This window comes from Schistocerca nitens, chromosome 4 (assembly GCF_023898315.1).
Source record: "Schistocerca nitens isolate TAMUIC-IGC-003100 chromosome 4, iqSchNite1.1, whole genome shotgun sequence".
Lineage (NCBI taxonomy): Eukaryota > Metazoa > Arthropoda > Insecta > Orthoptera > Acrididae > Schistocerca > Schistocerca nitens.
Genome location: NC_064617.1, coordinates 333,435,121 through 333,455,323, shown reverse-complemented (window position 1 = coordinate 333,455,323; position 20,203 = coordinate 333,435,121). Strand labels below are relative to the sequence as shown.

Genomic DNA, 20,203 nt, shown 5'->3' with positions numbered 1-20,203 from the left:
TGCTGTGCTTTATATCAACACATGGGTGAATGTTCCGCTTGTAAACCCTGTCCTTTGGGTGGCCCCACAACCAGAAATCACAGGAAGTGAGATCAATGTTACAATGACATGCTGACATGTCAACAAATGCATTGCAACCGGTCAGTGACTAAAATCACAGCCACATACAGTAAAGCTGTTATGGTGAAAACTTCTAAGTGACTGGGATTAACAATGGATACATGATATCTTGCACAGCCCTACGATCTACATTTGTTCAATGATGTATCAAAGTAATCTTTGTGGCTTGCAGATTATAATTCAGCAAAAACGATATGGATCTTGTACGGATACCGTTTGGGAATGGTTTGAAACACCTTCTGCACAGTGGACCACGGGATGTTCAACTGTCGTAACACAGCACACGTACTGCCTGACTATCAGGAATTGCACACAGCTTTGTCTGCCATAGCAACTGCGACTTCATCAATTACCTGTGGTGCAACTGGTCGTCAGCCTCTTCCCAGAGCAACGCCCAGTTCTCCAGTTAACTCGAACTTCTTCAGCATACTCGGCACAAAAGGTGGAGAAAGAGGACTCTTCCATAATCCATTCAGACGGTGATATTCTTGAAGTACAGCTGCAGCATTAATATTGTTTTGATAATAGAGCTTTAACAATAATGCCCTGCTCCTTTTGTCCAAGCTCATGTTGACATGTCAACAAATGCATTGCAACTGGTCAGTGACTAAAATCACAGCCAGATACAGTAAAGCTGTTATGGTGAAAACTTCTAAGTGACTGGGATTAACAATGGATACATGATATCTTGCACAGCCCTACGATCTACACAGTGCGGGTAGTGCATTTGTTCAATGATGTATCAAAGTAATCTTTGTGGCTTGCAGATTATAATTCAGCAAAAACAATTTCAGTACACTGAAAGGCTGGTTGGATCAATTTTTTAAAATGTAATCTGTCATTTAAAAATGTAAGTGGAGAAAATGAGGTTGAGGATGTAGAAAGTGAAGTATTGGAAAAACATTACATTGTCACAACTGATACAGGGTTATGAGCCCTGAGAAATTTCCATTGTTGATGAAACTGGCATCCTTCATAGTTTACTTCTTCACAGACATATTATGTTAAGGAAGGAAAATGGCATGGAGGAAAAAGAAAGTAAAGAAATGATGATTATATTATTTTGTGTGTACAGCAATGGATGATGAGCCCTGAGAAATGTCCATCACTGATGAGACTGGCATCCTTCATAATTTACTTCTTGCACAGACATACTTTGTTAAGGAAGGAAAATGGCATGGAGGAAAAAGAAAGTAAGGAAATGATAATGATATTATTTTGTGTGTACAGCAATGGATGTGACAAGTTTCCTCAATTAATACTAGAAAATTTAAAACTCCCATATGTTTCAAAAGGTAGGAACACTACCTTATACTAATGACTACAAGAGCAGTGCCTGTATGATGTCAGAAATCTTCCCCCAAAACTAACCGAGGTTAGAGCAAAGTCTACAAAGAAGCCATGGATTACTCAAGGAATAGAGATATCTTATAAAACAAAAAAAACTATATTTGTCAGTCCAAAACAGTTCTGATGTGGACCAGCCATTTATCACTGGAATATTTCCTGAATGGTCGAAATATGCTGAAGTTAAGCCACTACTTAAGAAGGCAGATGAAAAAGTAGTGTCAAATTTCCATCCAATTTCACTTTTCCCAGCATTCTCAAAAATTTTAGAAAAGGTAATGTACATTCGGCTTTATAACCATCTTATCACAAATAACATACTGTCAAAGTTGCAGTTCTGTTTTCTAAAGGGTTCTGATATTGAGATGGCTATCTACACTTACAGTGAAAATGTACTTAATTCATTAGACAAAAAATTGCAGGCAACAGGCATACTCTGTGATCTGTCAAAGGCATTTGACTGTAAATCACAATATCCTTTTAAGAAAATTAGAATATTATGGTGTAACAGGAAATGCTGTAACATGGTTCTAATCTGATATCTCTGGCAGGAAACAAAGGGTGTTATCAGGAAAGAGACATGTATTAAGCTATCAGGCATCATCCACCTGGGAACTAATTCCATGTGGGGTCCCACATGGTTCCATCTTAGGGCCCTTACTTTTTCTTGTTTATATCAATGACCTTTTATCAGTAACATTACCAGACGTCAAGTTTTTCTGTTTGCCAATGATACAAACATTGCAATCAATAGCAAATGAAGTGTAGTCTTGTGTACTGTGTATGGAACCAGGGACCTAGAAACAACAGAGAGGCTTTGTCCCCACCATAGTCCTCAGTAGTTCACAACCCCACAACAGGCTACAGCAGTCCACTCACCCCACCACCACCCCACACTGAACCCTGGTTATTGTGCTGTTCGGCACCCAGTGGACCCTCCCCCACGAATGTCTCATACCAGACGAGTGTAACCCCAAAAGTTTGCATGGTAGAGTAATTATGGTGTATGCATATGTGGAGACTGATTGCGCAGCAATCACCGACGTAGTGTAACTGAGGCAGAATAAGGGGAACCAGCCTGCATTAACCAAGGCAGATGGAAAACCACCTTAAAAACCATCCACAGGCAGGCCAGCACACTGAACCTTAACTCTACTTCGCCAGGCAGATTCGTGGCGGGGACCAGCACACCTTCCCACTTGGGAAGCAGCGCATTAGACCCCAGGGCTAACCGGGCAGGCAAGTGTAGTTTTAGAAAGATTGGCTAATAAAATAGTTGTAGACATTGATCACTGGTTTCTAGCCAATTCTTTGTCACTAGACTTTGAAGAAACACACAACATGTAGTTCAGAACTTGTAAGGGGTGCCCCACGAATATATGTCTAACATATGGTGACAAGCAGATAGAAGAAGCGGAAACTGTTAAATTCTTGGGATTACAGCTTGATAATAAGTTCAACTGGGAGGAGCACACCACAGAACTGCTGAAGATTCTAAACAAATCTCTATTTGCAATGTGAATTCTGTCAGACATAGGGAATATAAAAATGAGAATGAGGACATACTATGCTTAATTTCTCTCTCTAATGTCATATGGTTTTTGGGGTAATTCATCAAACCAAGCTAAAGAGCTATATGCAGTGTCAGCTCAAGAACATCCATTTAGGGAACTAGGGATACTAACTATTGATTTCCAATATATTTATTCCTTAATGAAACTTGCCATAAAGAATATACCACTTTTTCAAACCAACAGCTCAGTTCATGAATCAATACTAGAAATAAGAATAATCTTCACAAGGATTTAAAGTCACTTACTCTTGTACGAAGAGGTGTGCATTATTCACGAACACACATTTCCAATAACTTACCAGCAGCCATAAAAAGCTTAACAACCAATGAAATTCAGTTTATGGCCGACACCTTCCACCCCACTGATGAATATCTCAGTAGAACCAACCTTTTATTTGTGTGTGTGTAAAGTACAATCTAACTGCTGCACCATTTCAGTGCAGTAATGTGTTCATTGTAAATAAGTATTGTAGTAGTTCTATTATATGTTTATCACCTTATAAATAAAAAAAAGCATTGTTTTATATTTTAAATTCAGTTCATTAGTGCGATATTAGTAAATGGGTGTTGTAAAATGATCCTTTCATATATTGATCATTTGATATAAAAAAAGGACAATCATTCCACTTGGGACCTGTGGAAGGTACATTAGCTTATTTGTTTTAGTTGTAAATGTTTGTCATGTATTACTGTTTTTCTGAGATGTTCTACATCCTGGAGGGCCTCCTCACTATGGATCAATTGGAATGAAAGTAAATATAATTTAATCTAAGAGATCTTTCAGGAGTTTAGATTCCAAGATGGGTGCAGTGGGGAAGAAAGCCGTACATACTATTGACTAATGTCCCATAAATCACAAAAAACATCGTTTCTGAGGAATGTAAATGTTGGGTTCCTTTCCCTGAAGTGCACAAGCCATCTGAAGACTTTGGGCTTGAGCATAATGCACTCTGTTAAGGCCAAATACAGAGTGTTGGTTGCACAGAAATCAATTTCATTCCTTTAGAGAAAGTAAGTAACGATATTCAGCATTCTATAGGCTATGAATATACTACCAGAATTCTATAACACAACAGACTGTGTTAAATAGTTTCACAAAGGTCGTCTGTGGTACATCGGTTGCTGGAGGAGGAGGAGGAGGAGGAGAGGGGGGGGGGGGACGGGTACTTCCCCTTGTTTCACTGCTGCTCTGCAAGGAACTGAATCTGTAAGGAATTTCTTTTCTTAATTTGAAGTAGATGAATCAATTCTACCTGTAACATGTGATCAAAAAGTTTCTGTTTGGGGACATTGCTGCAGTTATATGCAACACACTGCAACTATGATTTGAATATATGGGCAGAGACATGTAGGTGAGGGATTAGTGTGACATCCATGTCCTTCCGACTTGCATGCAGCAAATGCAGAAATATGAATCATAGCAACATTATTACCAAAGGTGTCCAAACAGGACCAACATGCTGTTATTCTTTTCTTGGCTGCTGAAGGACAAACAGCAATAGACATCCACTGGAAAGTGAAGAATGTGTATGGGCCAACATGTCTGTCAAAAAACACCACTGTGGAATGATGTGCCACGTTCCGTGCTGGTCATGATTCAGCACAAGATACCGGTCGATCTGAGAGGCCAATTTCGTCAATTATGGACAATTGGAAGACACTTGTGTACTGGCCCTATAGTCAAGAACTCTCCTCAAGCAATTATCATGCCTTCGGTCCTATGAAGGAGGCCTTGGAGGGTCGGTGATGCCTGTCAGACGAGTATTTGCAGCAGGAAGTTATTGACTTCTCCATGCAGCAAAGCACAGTGTTTTACCAAACGGATATCTTCAACCTCGTCTGTTGGTGGGATGATTGACTCAATACTCATGGCAGTTTTGCCAAATTTGGACCCAATTCTGAACTGTTCGGCCTTCAAACAGAAAGTTTTTACCACTTCTTATAATATATGTCAAGTGGAGCAACAACTTCTTACGCTACAATATGCTAAAAGGGTAAAACAAAAACCTCTTCTTGATTAAAAAAGATAGTGGATGTGTTCTGTGTGTTATATATGCACTGTAGTTAAATTTGTAGCACGGGATATTGAAATTCTGTAACTAAATAGCACTTATGTTGCCTAAACGTATATGGATTATGGTTTTAGGTCATTCGTTCCATGTACTTGGGCAAACCCTATGTTTAAGGAAAACCTCTGATTAAGGAAAAAAATATTTCAGTCTCCAGATATTCATTAAAAAGGAGTTCTATAGCAGCTTCATTCTGAGCCCCGGACAATGAGGTGAAGTGTATATGAAAACGTTGTTGTGTCTGTTCATTGCGACCATGGAATACTGTTCAGTTGAAACTAATTTTTACTGCCAGCAACAATAAATATTAAGGAGTAAATGTCTTGGGAAGTGAAGTAAGAATTCCAAGATTCTTAAAAAGCTTCTGCAAGATGTACAGTTATGTACTTCACACACTACACTTACTGCAAACTTCTGTGATTTTTTTAAGCCATTTATTTAATTTAGGTGCACTATCCCAGAAGATCGTTCTGTAAGACAACAAGGAGTGAAAATATCATATTTACATAAATCTAATATGTGCACTTCTTTTTTACCATAATTAGTATTCAATTAAGAGTCGAGGAACATGAAAGGGAAGCAGTGGTTGGGAAGGGAGTGAGACAGGGTTGTAGCCTCTCCCCAATGTTATTCAATTTGTATATTGAGCAAGCAGTAAAGGAAACAAAAGAAAAATTTGGAGTAGGAATTAAAATCAATGGAGAGGAAATTAAAACTATGAGGTTCGCCGATGACATTGTAATTCTGTCAGAGACAGCAAAGGACCTGGAAGAGCAGCTGAACGGAATGGATAGTGTCTTGAAAGGAGGATATAAGATGAACATTAACAAAAGCAAAATGAGGATAATGGAATGTAGTCAAATTAAATCGGGTGATTCTGCGGGAATTAGATTAGGAATGAGACGCTTAAAGTGGTAAATGAGTTTTGCTATTTGGGGAGCAAAATAACTGATGATGGTCAAAGTAGAGAGGATATAAAATGTAGACTGGCAACTGCAAGGAAAGCGTTTCTGAAGAAGAGAAATTTGTTAACATCGAGCATAGATTTAAGTGTCAGGAAGTTGTTTCTGAAAGTATTTGTATGGAGTGTAGCCATATATGGAAGTGAAATGTGGACGATACATAGTTTAGACAAGAAGAGAATAGAAGCTTTCGAAATGTGGTGCTACAGACAGGGTGTATACGTGGACAAGGAAAAAAAAATTCCTGGATTTTTCCCGAATCTCCAGGTTAAAAATAAATTTTCTCCCGGGTGGGAAACATTTTCTCCCGGGTGAAAATACACTTTTTCCTTGTTAAGTGACACTATATGTTCCCTCAGAACTGTAAAAGTTATCAGCCATTCGAATGGTTACGGTTTTATACAGCGGCTTAGAATTTCCCGGCACTGTAGAAAATGAAACTCAGGGGGAAAAACCACGTTTTGGAAAGTCCTCTGATGTGCAGCAACATATATCCTGCATATTTTTGTATTACGAAAGTATAAATTCGAATTGCACCAAAAACCGCATGTTACTTTCCGAAGCACTGAAATCGAGATTGCAATGCTCTTTTATAAGCCAGTCATAGCTCATGTCACGTGATCTCGCCAGCCGATGACAGCGGATATTCATAACATAGGACACGTGATGTAGTTAGCCAATAGCAACATCATTTAAGTAGCGCAAACACACAAACAGGAAAAGTTAATGGTTTAAATTAATATAAGTAGTGTTGATATAGGAAAAGCAAACTTTTCATATATAATATTTGTCGCGAAGATTAGTAAGGTACAAGTGAAACTAAGCTTTCACATATAGTGTTGCTCTGTTTTGCGCGTTTTACACTTTAAGACACATCACACAAATGTGCCAGTAAAATGTTTAATACCAAAATAAATCTCTGATCTTCTGGGCTCAAAATTCTTCTAGATGGCTTGTCATCAAAGAGTTGATTTTTAAATGAGAGTCAAACGCTCTGTGATATAAGAAATTCATCGTACATTCTCGCACATAGTTCATCTTGCGCAAAAGGAAATTTACTTTGAAAATAACACTTTTGAAACTACAATTTGCAATATTTTCCCGAGATCTGTTACAAATAGATTTGTTCCAGCATTTGCCAGAGAGTGCCACATAAGAGGCATCCTCGCGCTTGCAGAGCTACGATGACGTAAGTAGCCCGTATGTTTGTATGTGTAAAACATTAAAAGATCTTACATTATGTCATAAAAGACAGAAGACATCAGAGCATATTACAAGAGAGTTGGATTTTCTTGAACCATACTGAAATGAATAATTCGCGTTAAAGTGCGCATTCGTATGTCCAGATTCCCAGCGAAGTATGCCTCGATCTAATATTAAGCTTTTCAGTGTGATTTTCGGGATGTAAATTTTCTTGAATTACCAGTACTGTATTATCTCGTGTTTGCTTCTTTATTATGGCATAATGCCATGTGTGCTAGAGGATGAAAATGTGCCCTTGAAATGCAGTGAATAGTTGAAACTAGCCAATAGTGTGGAATTAAACACTTCATTTGAAACAAACTGGCTGCCTCAGCGGAAAAGATAAATAAAAAGCGAAATTCTTCAGCAAAGCGACAAAAATAACTTCATTGTTCTACAAGGCGATTAATGCTTGACTGTCAGAAAGGAGGAAATAAAATAAAATCTGGAACTAACAACATATTGTAGCCTTCCATAATTATGTGAATGAATTTTAATTCACTTGATAGCTCCCAGCCACAGAAATCACTTTTTTTCCATTTGATGTGAGAGCAGTAAACGAAGAGGTAACAGCAAAATCACTAAATGTAAACCCCCCACTATAACTCAGACGCTCTGCACATCAGCCCCGGATCTACGAAATTACAAACCGGGGCAATACTAAATGATGGGTTCCCTCCCCCCCCTCTCTAGCATTTGAGATAGGACATAAAAAATTTAAGAAAACAACTTTTCAATAATATGTTCATTTTGTAGCACACCCATAAAACTTCGAGAAAATGTAAGAAGTGTTATTTGGTCTTAAGTGTGCCAAAGTGCTGTGCCACTCCTCTTCACACACATTCCTCAACCACACGTCACTGTACTTCGCATTGTGGAACTCAAATGTGTATTCAGGACAGCGGAAATTAAAATGTCCTGTGGAGCTTCTCCTGCTCCCAGTCGGCCGGTCTGACATAATGAACCTCTTTTCTTTAAAAAAACCTTGCAATTAATACTGGATGGGATTATTTGTAACCGTCAGAAAAAGAACTTTTCAGAAAATTTGGACTCTTTATTGCCTATTAGCTAATAACTTGCTGTTCTGTGTGGCATAAAATGAAATACAGGGTTGGGTTGTTTTTGGGGAGTAGACCAAACTGCGAGGTCATCGGTCTCATCGGATTAGGAAAGGATGGGTAAGGAAGTCGACCATGTCCTTTTCAAAGGAAACGTCCCGGAATTTGTCTGAAGAGATTTAGGGAAATCACGGAAAACCTAAATCAGGATGGTTGGACGCGGGTTTGAACAGTCGTCCTCCCAAATGCAAGTCCAGTGTGCGTATCCACTTCGCCACCTCGCTCGGTGAAATACAGGATACATAAAACCAGGTATGACAAGAGACAAGCAAGACAGTACACATTTCTTCAATCCTTAAGCCTTAGCGTTTTTTTCTCTCTAATCTTGCTACAGCTTTACATGATGTGCTTTCCCTTCTGCGAAAGAATCTATTACCTCATCAAAGTTCGTCAAACGTTTTGCTATATGAAAATTCTAAATGCCGTTGTCTAATACTTAAAAAGCTGTTAATGCAAATAGTATCCAAGACTGGTGTGGTTTCTCGATCTGATTACGTCTGTTTTGTCACTGTCTGCTAGACAAAAGAAAACAGGCCTTTCTAATATTGCAGCAACTGTAACACACACCAAATAAGCGAGACTGTTTTGGTAATAATTGTCATTTTTATAATATGACAGAATATAATACGCGAAGTACCAATATGAAATGCCTATTTGGCCTACTACAAGCAAAAAGCTTTATTTTAGGGAACAGTTTCACATTTCATTCATACGCTCCAGTTTTTGAAGCACAAGAGCGAAAAGTAATAGTACAGAATTTTTGTATAAATTTGGAATTGTCATATTATTACATAATCTGTGTGATGTCCCCGTTTCTTCTCCTTTCTCATTCTAACAAACTATCTTCTCATCACTAATTCTGTAAATATTCCTATAATTGTCAAAGCTCATTCATTCTCTGGTTAACTCTACTAACCCTGCCTGAATCACCGGTTTAGTTATCCAGCGATTATTCTCCGGTTAGGCGTTCTTACATGTTCGTACAACGCGTTTTCCGCGCTTCTCCCAGAATAGAACTTAAGCGGCTGCTAGCCAGGAAATGTACAACTTGCCCTTTCTACTGTAGCGATCAGGCCAAATATTTTCTGTCAAAATTTCATTTTTTTGAATACACCGAGAAGATAACGCAATCTTTCTTACCTGTTATTCCTGTTAGTTGTTTATTTCCACTCTGGTAGTCTGAATCTATAGCCTTCGCTAGTAATTATAACAACGCTAATCATTCGCATACCCAATCAATCACCTAAACAAACGGCTTTCACCCGTTCGGCTTTATTCCGCTCAGCTCGTATAGCCCAATCCCCTTTTGTCTGCAGAGAAGTTTATTTCCATACGCGACGAGGATTCCCCTGGCATGGACATCACGTACACTATGCACGCATTCAAAAATCAATTTATGATTCATTCATTCGGAAATCAGCTTAGAATGTGTTCAAAAAGCAACAGGGATGCGTTTCAAAATCATTTGAATAATCGATAGACTAACTTGCGCTAGCTGCTTGGAGCTTTATGAAACAAGGTTTTTTTTCCTCAGGAATACGAATTTGCCTCCCTCACCACCGAAATTGCTGCCCAGTTCAGATACCCCGGTTGCTGTGTACACAACCAACAGCGACATTTCTGTAGCTAGAAGCAGGAGGAGGTACTACTCATACGCGACTCAACTGCGCATGCGCATGATCCTGCTCGTAACTGCTTACATGAATCTAATGTAAACAGTTATGACGTCACGCTCATCGGAGGTAATTCGTTGTCACGAAGCATTGCAGTCTTCCCAAATCCTTTGACACATTTTGCTGTTGGCAAATTCTTGTATGAGCACTGTTTTTTTTATGGCGCATTTCCTATGCAATTTAAGTTTTATTCTCTCGTTCATAGTTTATTGCTGCAGCAGCGGAATACAGCAATATCCTTTGTTAAAGTATCGGTTCTTACCAGTCAAAATTACAAAAAATTAACTGAAAACTAAAACAATGAAAAATTCCCGAAACTCTGAAAAAATTCCCGGGTTTTTCCCAGTTTTCTCCCGGATGAAAAAATTCCCAGGTATTTCCCGGATCTCCACGTTGTCCTGGATCGTATACACCCTGTACAGAAGAATGCGGAAGATTAGATGGGTATTGAATTGAGGTATTGAATAGAATCGGAGAGAAGAGAAATTTGTGGCACAACTTGACTAGAAGAAGGGATCGGTTGGTAGGGCATATTCTGAGGCATCAAGGGATCACCATTTTAGTATTGGAGGGCAGCATGGAGGGTAAAAATCGTAGAGGGAGACCAAGAAATGAATACACTAAACAGATTCAGAAGGATGTAGGTTGCAGTAGGTACTGGGAGATGAAGAAGTTTGCACAGGATAGAGTAGCGTGGAGAGCTGCATCAAACCAGTCTCAGGACTGAAGACCACAACAACAACAGTATTCAAAATTGGGGTGTGCTTAAGATTCGATGGCACACTACATTTGAGTACAAATTTGAATCCATCGTTCACTGGCAACGTCATTGAAATTTAGGTATTGTTCCTTAACTCACATTACGTTGTTGTAATTCTCAACATTGTTGGCCAACTACTACATAGTGTGTTAGGTAGTCAGGAAATGAAAGGCAAGCATAAAGTAATTCTGAATGTGGGAAAATATAGTAACATGAGGGCAGGGCAAGATTTCAGTTTAGCTGAGAGTAACGTTCACTTATGAAAGAAACAGAAATTGGCACTATTTGCAACTACCACTAGTAGAAATAAATTCACAGGCCCTCACAAAGGAAGATACCCTGACGTTGAAGTAAAAGTTCTCAAATTTGTCCATGAAAGTAGGAATAATGGGCAACCTGTGACTAGTGACACTGCAAGATACAAAGCAAAAGAGGCAGCTACATTTTTTGCTATACTAAGGCTATCTGTGGATGGGTTGATCACTTTATGAAATAGGCTGGCTTGTTGTCACTATAATGCTGTAGAATAGTACACAAAAGCTTTCGCAAGATTCTGAGAAAAAACTCCCAGAATTTCAGTGGTGTGTCATCACACTTTGGAAAGAGAAGAAGTTTTCGATGGGCCAAATATGCAATGCTGATGAGATGCAAATTTGCTTTGATATGCCATGTAATTACACAGTTGATGAGAAGAGGACAAAGGAAGTTACCATCAAAACATGGTACCATCAAAACAGGGTATGAACAACAGCGTATAACTGTAACGCTGGCAATCACAGCAGTTGGGTGCAAACTTGCCCTTTTTCAATCTTCAAGCAGAAAACAAGACCCAAGACTCATAAAAATGAAAAGTTCTTCCCTGATGATATCATTGTTTGAAAATAAGAGAAGGGATGGATGACTGAAGCTTTAATGCTTGACTGGCTCGACATATGGGAATTCCTATCTGGTGGGCTTTCCACATTACCACCATTTCACAGTCATCTCACTGACAACATAACAAAGACCCACAGCCTTGCCAGTAACCTTGTTATTACTCCTGGAGGAATGACTTCTGTGTACAACCTGCTGGCTGCTATTATAAAAACATTAACATTTCAAAGGTTACATTCAGGATCAGTATGAAAGCCAAACTGTGAACTGGCTCTGAAAGGGAAAATTAATTACTTCACTCCACATTATTATCCACTGGATATTGGCTGCCTTGAAAAATATCAAAGCATTAATGATCGTAAAATCATTCAAGGACTGGTATGTTCTAAGTACTCTGGATGGCAGCTGAAGATGATGTGCTCTGGAATGACACCATGGATGACTGGGAATCAGCAAAAGAATCTTCTTTTGATGCAGACTCCTCTGAGGACACCAGTAACGATGACATTAGTGAATAACAATGAGTAATGCTTGTAATTTATTGAATGTTTGTTTGCTTGTCATGTAGGTAATCAAGTTAGGTTCTGTTTTTTAATAATGCCTGTATCACTTAACTATGGGTCATTTAAAAATTATTGTTGTTTCAATAGCTCCTGTATCAAGTCATTGTTGTGTAAAATAAATTTCACCTACTACTGATGTGCCAACAAACTCTTTTTTTTTTTGTGATTTTAAATTCCAAAATTGGAGAGCACTTTACATTCAATGGTGCATTAGATTTGTATATATACGGTATGCAAAATGAGCCAACACATTTATCTTTAGGTCAACATGATGACAGATTCCTCTAAGGAGATAACACACTGAACTGAGTTTGTTTATTAGTTTAACCATGTGTCGATTCCCTTTAAACTTGTTACCCTGGAGTGCACAAGGAATTTTAGATTCTGTGATTCACTCAGCTGGAGTATTTTGGGCATTTCTATGATGCTCTCACACTGATCAAACATGTGCTGGATTTTGCAGCTACAATCTTTTCTATATATTCTATTAACTCAACTTAGACTTAAAGATGTTAATTGACATAAATAAACACTAATGTTTGTATTAAACAGGTAATGGACTTGCCAAGATAGATGGCAAGTGTCCTGAGTAAGGTCACATTAACTGTTTTTATCCAAAACAGTATTTGAGCAGTGCTGCTGTTCACTTTAGTCTTTACTGTCCAAGTAGTTTTGGTCAAATACCATTGTCCAGCATCTGATGTACACATGTCATGGATATAAGATCAGCATGAGCAGATTAACAGTCATCATCATCATCATCATCATCATCAGTTGTTAGTATACTCTACAGAAGCAGCCTACAGTGGCTTCCTTTGTATGTTGATGTAAAAGATGACTAATTTCATGTCCCTGAAAACATATCTTTAGGGTGAGATTTATGAATACCAAATGTGAATGAATGAACAATTCAGTGATCATATTCATTAGCTGTATATTCCTCCCAACAGGTGTTCCACATACTGCACAATAATTAATTCGTAACCTTGACAAACATTCACCTCCGCAGCTTGTTACTGATACTGAAGTTGGACTAGAAATGGAATCAGCTTACCTTGTTACCTAGGAAAAATAAAGGAAACTTGATTTCAAAACCCAACATTTAGGGACTTCTCTGCCAGCTGTTGTCAGTAATTCCATGTTACCTACATTAGTTTGGCACTAAATAAAATGTCTATGGTACTAACTTTTTACATTTTCATACCAACTTTTATTCTCATTTTCCTCCTTAGTCTTGTAATATCTGACTCAAATTTCTGTGATTTGAAGCAGTTTACTATTATTTTAATGATGATGTATTATTTTTCATACTGGAATTTCCATTACTGTACTGTTGTTTTAGTTGTAATATGTTCAAATATTGTGTAAATACTTAAGGTCCCCCACCCAAGCGATGGACTGCAACAATCCATATCACACGATTTTGCTGCAATCAGTTGGTTGCTTTGACCCCACCAAGCAGTTTTCGCAGCAATTTTAATCTGTATTATGGACTCCACTGTGTCAAGAAGTTCTGGTGTGGAAAATGAACTCCTATGTTTCATAGCAATTGTAGTTGATCTCCTTATCCCCAAGAACACTTACAAAAATAAATAAATAAAACAGGAATTTTAGTTTATTGAAACTGTTTTGAAATGCTTTTTTTTGGGAACTATAAGTTACTTTAGAAAATACCTCAACTCAACTGTATGAGGAAGAGTCAAATTATATGAAATGAAAAGGGACTGGAGTATAGCTGTATAATAGATTTTCCTGAATATTTAAACTATGAACTTCTCACTATTTCTACTTTAACAGTGCATGCTTCAAACTGTTAAACACTGAAAGTAAAGGGTATATTTTGTATTATTTCTTAATGTAAATGGCAGCTCTGGCCTCTACTTCACTTCTCAAGAGTGCTTTGTAGTTCCTGAACAACTATAAATTCAACTGTAAAGTTCTTTCTCAACATGGGCAAAGCAAAACGAAACAAAACTAATCAACCACACTTAATTAGTAGAGAAACTAAATGCAGCCAGGCAGCCATATTGCCATATACTGCTGCTAAACAGCCAGGCAGCCATATTGCATCCACAAATCACATGCGATCCACCAGATTGCCTGAGACTGCCAAGCAGTATGCGGCTGATTGCTGCAGTTTGCCACAAATGTGAAATCTATGAAGTGATTGCATGTCCATGGCTTGAATCATTGCCAGCCATTGCTCGTGTATGGTGCACTTCAGAGTCAAATGTATAAAATGTACCACTACATACCCATCTCAACATCCTCAGCTCCACCATGATCCTGACGGCATTTTTTCTTGTCTGGAAGTCCGTCCTCCACAAATAATCTCACTGCCTCTCGACTCAGAACATAACCTGCACCACCACTCATGTAACCCTGTTTTACATATGGTTTGAATCGGCAACCAAAGTACAATGGGTCAGTAGGTTTATGAGCAGAAAGCATGTAGCGCAAGTTTTCTACTATCACATACCTGAAACCAAAACAACATTAGTGTTACTGAATGTTACTTAATCACAAAATAAGATCAGTACAGTTTATATATATATATATATATATATATATATATATATATATATATATATATATAAAAAGAAAGATGATGAGACTTACCAAACAAAAGCGCTGGCAGGTCGATAGACACACAAACAAACACAAATATACACACAAAATTCAAGCTTTCGCAACAAACTGTTGCCTCATCAGGAAAGAGGGAAGGAGAGGGAAAGACGAAAGGATGTGGGTTTTAAGGGAGAGGGTAAGGAGTCATTCCAATCCCGGGAGCGGAAAGACTTACCTTAGGGGGAAAAAAGGACAGGTATACACTCGCACACACACACATATCCATCCACACATACAGACACAAGCAGACATATTTAAAGACAAAGAGTTTGGGCAGAGATGTCAGTCGAGGTGGAAGAGTAGAGGCAAAGAAGTTGTTGAGAGACAGGTGAGGTATGAGTGGCGGCAACTTGAAATTAGCGGAGATTGAGGCCTGGCGGATAACGAGAAGAGAGGATATACTGAAGGGCAAGTTCCCATCTCCGGAGTTCGGATAGGTTGGTGTTGGTGGGAAGTGTCCAGATAACCCGGACGGTGTAACACTGTGCCAAGATGTGCTGGCTGTGCACCAAGGCATGTTTAGCCACAGGGTGATCCTCATTACCAACAAACACTGTCTGCCTGTGTCCATTCATGCGAATGGACAGTTTGTTGCTGGTCATTCCCACATAGAATGCATCACAGTGTAGGCAGGTCAGTTGGTAAATCACGTGGGTGCTTTCACACGTGGCTCTGCCTTTGATCGTGTACACCTTCCGGGTTACAGGACTGGAGTAGGTGGTGGTGGGAGGGTGCATGGGACAGGTTTTGCACCGGGGGCGGTTACAAGGATAGGAGCCAGAGGGTAGGGAAGGTGGTTTGGGGATTTCATAGGGATGAACTAACAGGTTACGAAGGTTAGGTGGACGGCGGAAAGACACTCTTGGCGGAGTGGGGAGGATTTCATGAAGGATGGATCTCATTTCAGGGCAGGATTTGAGGAAGTCGTATCCCTGCTGGAGAGCCACATTCAGAGTCTGGTCCAGTCCCGGAAAGTATCCTGTCACAAGTGGGGCACTTTTGTGGTTCTTCTGTGGGGGATTCTGGGTTTGAGGAAGTGGCTCTGGTTATTTGCTTCTGTACCAGGCCGGGAGGGTAGTTGCGGGATGCGAAAGCTGTTGTCAGGTTGTTGGTGTAATGTTTCAGGGATTCCGGACTGGAGCAGATTCGTTTGCCACGAAGACCTAGGCTGTAGGGAAGGGACCGTTTGATGTGGAATGGGTGGCAGCTGTCATAATGGAGGTACTGTTGCTTGTTGGTGGGTTTGATGTGGACGGACGTGTGAAGTTGGCCATTGGACAGGTGGAGGTCAACGTCAAGGAAAGTGGCATGGGATTTGGAGTAGGACCAGGTGAATCTGATGGAACCAAAGGAGTTGAGGTTGGAGAGGAAATTCTGGAGTTCTTCTTCACTGTGAGTCCAGATCATGAAGATGTCATCAATAAATCTGTACCAAACTTTGGGTTGGCAGACCTGGGTAACCAAGAAGGCTTCCTCTAAGCGACCCATGAATAGGTTGGCGTACGAGGGGGCCATCCTGGTACCCATGGCTGTTCCCTTTAATTGTTGGTATGTCTGGCCTTCAAAAGTGAAGAAGTTGTGGGTCAGGATGAAGCTGGCTAAGGTAATGAGGAAAGAGGTTTTAGGTAGGGTGGCAGGTGATCGGCGTGAAAGGAAATGCTCCATCGCAGCGAGGCCCTGGACGTGCGGAATATTTGTGTATAAGGAAGTGGCATCAATGGTTACAAGGATGGTTTCCGGGGGTAACAGATTGGGTAAGGATTCCAGGCGTTCAAGGAAGTGGTTGGTGTCTTTGATGAAGGATGGGAGACTGCATGTAATGGGTTGAAGGTGTTGATCTACGTAGGCAGAGATACGTTCTGTGGGGGCTTGGTAACCAGCTACAATGGGGCGGCCGGGATGATTGGGTTTGTGGATTTTAGGAAGAAGGTAGAAGGTTGGGGTGCGGGGTGTCGGTGGGGTCAGGAGGTTGATGGAGTCAGGTGAAAGGTTTTGCAGGGGGCCTAAGGTTCTGAGGATTCCTTGAAGCTCCGCCTGGACATCGGGAATGGGAAACCCAGAATCCCCCACAGAAGAACCACAAAAGTGCCCCACTTGTGACAGGATACTTTCCGGGACTGGACCAGACTGAATGTGGCTCTCCAGCAGGGATACGACTTCCTCAAATCCTGCCCTGAAATGAGATCCATCCTTCATGAAATCCTCCCCACTCCGCCAAGAGTGTCTTTCCGCCGTCCACCTAACCTTCGTAACCTGTTAGTTCATCCCTATGAAATCCCCAAACCACCTTCCCTACCCTCTGGCTCCTATCCTTGTAACCGCCCCCGGTGCAAAACCTGTCCCATGCACCCTCCCACCACCACCTACTCCAGTCCTGTAACCCGGAAGGTGTACACGATCAAAGGCAGAGCCACGTGTGAAAGCACCCACGTGATTTACCAACTGACCTGCCTACACTGTGATGCATTCTATGTGGGAATGACCAGCAACAAACTGTCCATTCGCATGAATGGACACAGGCAGACAGTGTTTGTTGGTAATGAGGATCACCCTGTGGCTAAACATGCCTTGGTGCACAGCCAGCACATCTTGGCACAGTGTTACACCGTCCGGGTTATCTGGATACTTCCCACCAACACCAACCTATCCGAACTCCGGAGATGGGAACTTGCCCTTCAGTATATCCTCTCTTCTCGTTATCCGCCAGGCCTCAATCTCCGCTAATTTCAAGTTGCCACCACTCATACCTCACCTGTCTCTCAACAACTTCTTTGCCTCTACTCTTCCACCTCGACTGACATCTCTGCCCAAACTCTTTGTCTTTAAATATGTCTGCTTGTGTCTGTATGTGTGGATGGATATGTGTGTGTGTGCGAGTGTATACCTGTCCTTTTTTCCCCCTAAGGTAAGTCTTTCCGCTCCCGGGATTGGAATGACTCCTTACCCTCTCCCTTAAAACCCACATCCTTTCGTCTTTCCCTCTCCTTCCCTCTTTCCTGATGAGGCAACAGTTTGTTGCGAAAGCTTGAATTTTGTGTGTATATTTGTGTTTGTTTGTGTGTCTATCGACCTGCCAGCGCTTTTGTTTGGTAAGTCTCATCATCTTTCTTTTTAGATATATTTTTTTTCCACGTGGAATGTTTCCCTCTGTTATATATATATATATATATATATATATATATATATATATATATATATATATATATATATATATATATATATATATATATATAAACCAAATGTTAATTTAGTTCACAGTACAAGTGGTCTTCTTTGAAATATCTAGAGAAGGAATATATGTTTATTTTTAACACCTAGACTTCCTGACACACACAATCGGCTGAAAAATAAACCAGTGTTTGGTTTTCTTTCCTTATCTGGGTCCACATGTTCATGTGAAAAATTATTTTCAAGTGTGTACCTGATCAAGAGTAAACTGAGGAGTCATCTTGTTGATGAGAACCTAGAACTATGTGTAAAATTGAAAACAACAACACACTTATCAAACATTCCAAGGACATGTAAAGCCATTGTTCACAGTATTATTTGTCAGTCACTGTCATCATTTAATTTTATATATACAGTACAATTTAATTTTACCAATAAATAATACTGTTATTAAATAGGACATCAAGTTTTATTCAACGTACCTATAGTTTAACTAAGACATTATCTTTAAGTTTATTAAGGTAGTTTTAGGAGCGTTGTGGAGTGAAATAAGATAAGGTGTGCGTATTGAGAAAGGTATGTTGAGATGGTTTGAACTTACAAAGGGAATGAACAAAAGGAGACACACAAAACAATTACACAAGATGAGTATTGATGGTTGAGTAGGATGGAGTCAACCTCAATGAATATACCTATCAGACTGAGGATAGTTTTAGCGAAGACCCGCTTAGAAGTACCCTTAGTAAGTTAATAACAATGTACCTTTCTGTATAGTTTAAGTTTAAAAAAAAGGCTCTCAAAAGAAATTTCAATTGTTGTGCTGTTGATATATGGCTCTGTTGACTAATGAGTATGATGACCACTGGTATATAATGTACAAAGCACCAACCACAAATTACAGGTAAGTCATCTGGAGGAAGTGACAGGCACAAAAAAGAGATTCACACAACCATAGCTTTCGGCCATTAAGGCCTTTGTCAGCAGTAGGCACATGCACACACACGCGCACACACACAGTGTAGTTTCAGCTTTCTGGGACTGCAGACGGGTGTGCAAGTTGCACTTGCATTAGTGTGTGTGTGCATGTGTGTGTGTCTCTAGTGCTGACAAAGGCCTTAATGGCCAAAAGCTATGATTGTGTGAATATCTTTATTGTGCCTATCGCGACTCAGCATCTCTGCTATATGGTAAGTAGCAACTTTCCTTCTCTTGTATTGTTACATTCCATCCTGGATTTTCCATTGTTTGATTTTCATCTGGAGGAAGGCTGCAGGCAATAGCAGTTGAAATGTCAGAAGTTTTGATTACATCATGACAATGTCTAAACCCCAGAAGAATTTCATTGGAATAGAAAAGCTTCGTTAGGGTTTGATGAATCAGTAACATTTTTCTCAGTAGTGACTCTCAAGGCTGAAAGTTACAGTTACGGCAATAAAATTATGTAAGAGGCTATGTTAAAATTCTTCCACACATATTAGAGAATGACATTACAGTTTCATAACACTGCTGTTTTGCTACTGACTTTTGCCTTCAGAAATGTAAATAGTGCTCACTCTCACCACTCTCTCTCTCTCTCTCTCTCTCTCTCTCTCTCTCTCTCCCTCCCTCCCTCCCTCTCTCCAAGTTGAGTATTTTGTCAGTATCAGCTTCCATAATATTTTCATAGTCAAACAGCAAGGAATTCAAACTTACGTGTCATCATCAGCTTTCATGAACCAGTCAGCATCATTTAGATGATGATTATACACATAACGAAATGCTTCTTTTGTTTTGGCCCATAAATGATCTCTACCCTCTTTCACCGGGAGCTTAACAGTTGGTAATGACGTATCTGTTAAAAAAAACTAAGTTAACAACACTTAGACAGAAATACACACTTACATAATGGCATTACTGGTATTTAAGCATGCCACTCATGTTATATTATTTTTTCATTTGCATAGTACCTAGTACATGACAAAGGAATTGATGGGTGAAGAAAATATAATGGACAAACAGTAATTTAAACCGAACAGAATACATGGACATATTTAGACTGAACTGCTTTAAAAAGAGTATCTAGAAGAACAGCAAACACTACTGAAATTAGAATCTTTGACACAATGAG

The 20,203-nt window shown here is 39.6% G+C and overlaps 1 protein-coding gene across 7 annotated transcripts in view; it reads right to left on the bottom strand.

The window, feature by feature from the left end:
- The window catches only part of LOC126252941 (glycoprotein-N-acetylgalactosamine 3-beta-galactosyltransferase 1-like), a 508,856-nt gene that overhangs the window by 17,329 nt on the left and 471,324 nt on the right, over positions 1-20,203 (bottom strand). For all 7 annotated transcript variants that reach the window (XM_049953946.1, XM_049953944.1, XM_049953947.1 and 4 more), the window contains exons 6-7: positions 19,789-19,927; positions 14,556-14,779 (exon numbers count right to left, since the gene is read on the bottom strand). In XM_049953946.1, coding sequence (XP_049809903.1) covers positions 14,556-14,779; positions 19,789-19,927 — 363 coding nt within the window. The remainder of the gene's footprint in view (positions 1-14,555; positions 14,780-19,788; positions 19,928-20,203) is intronic.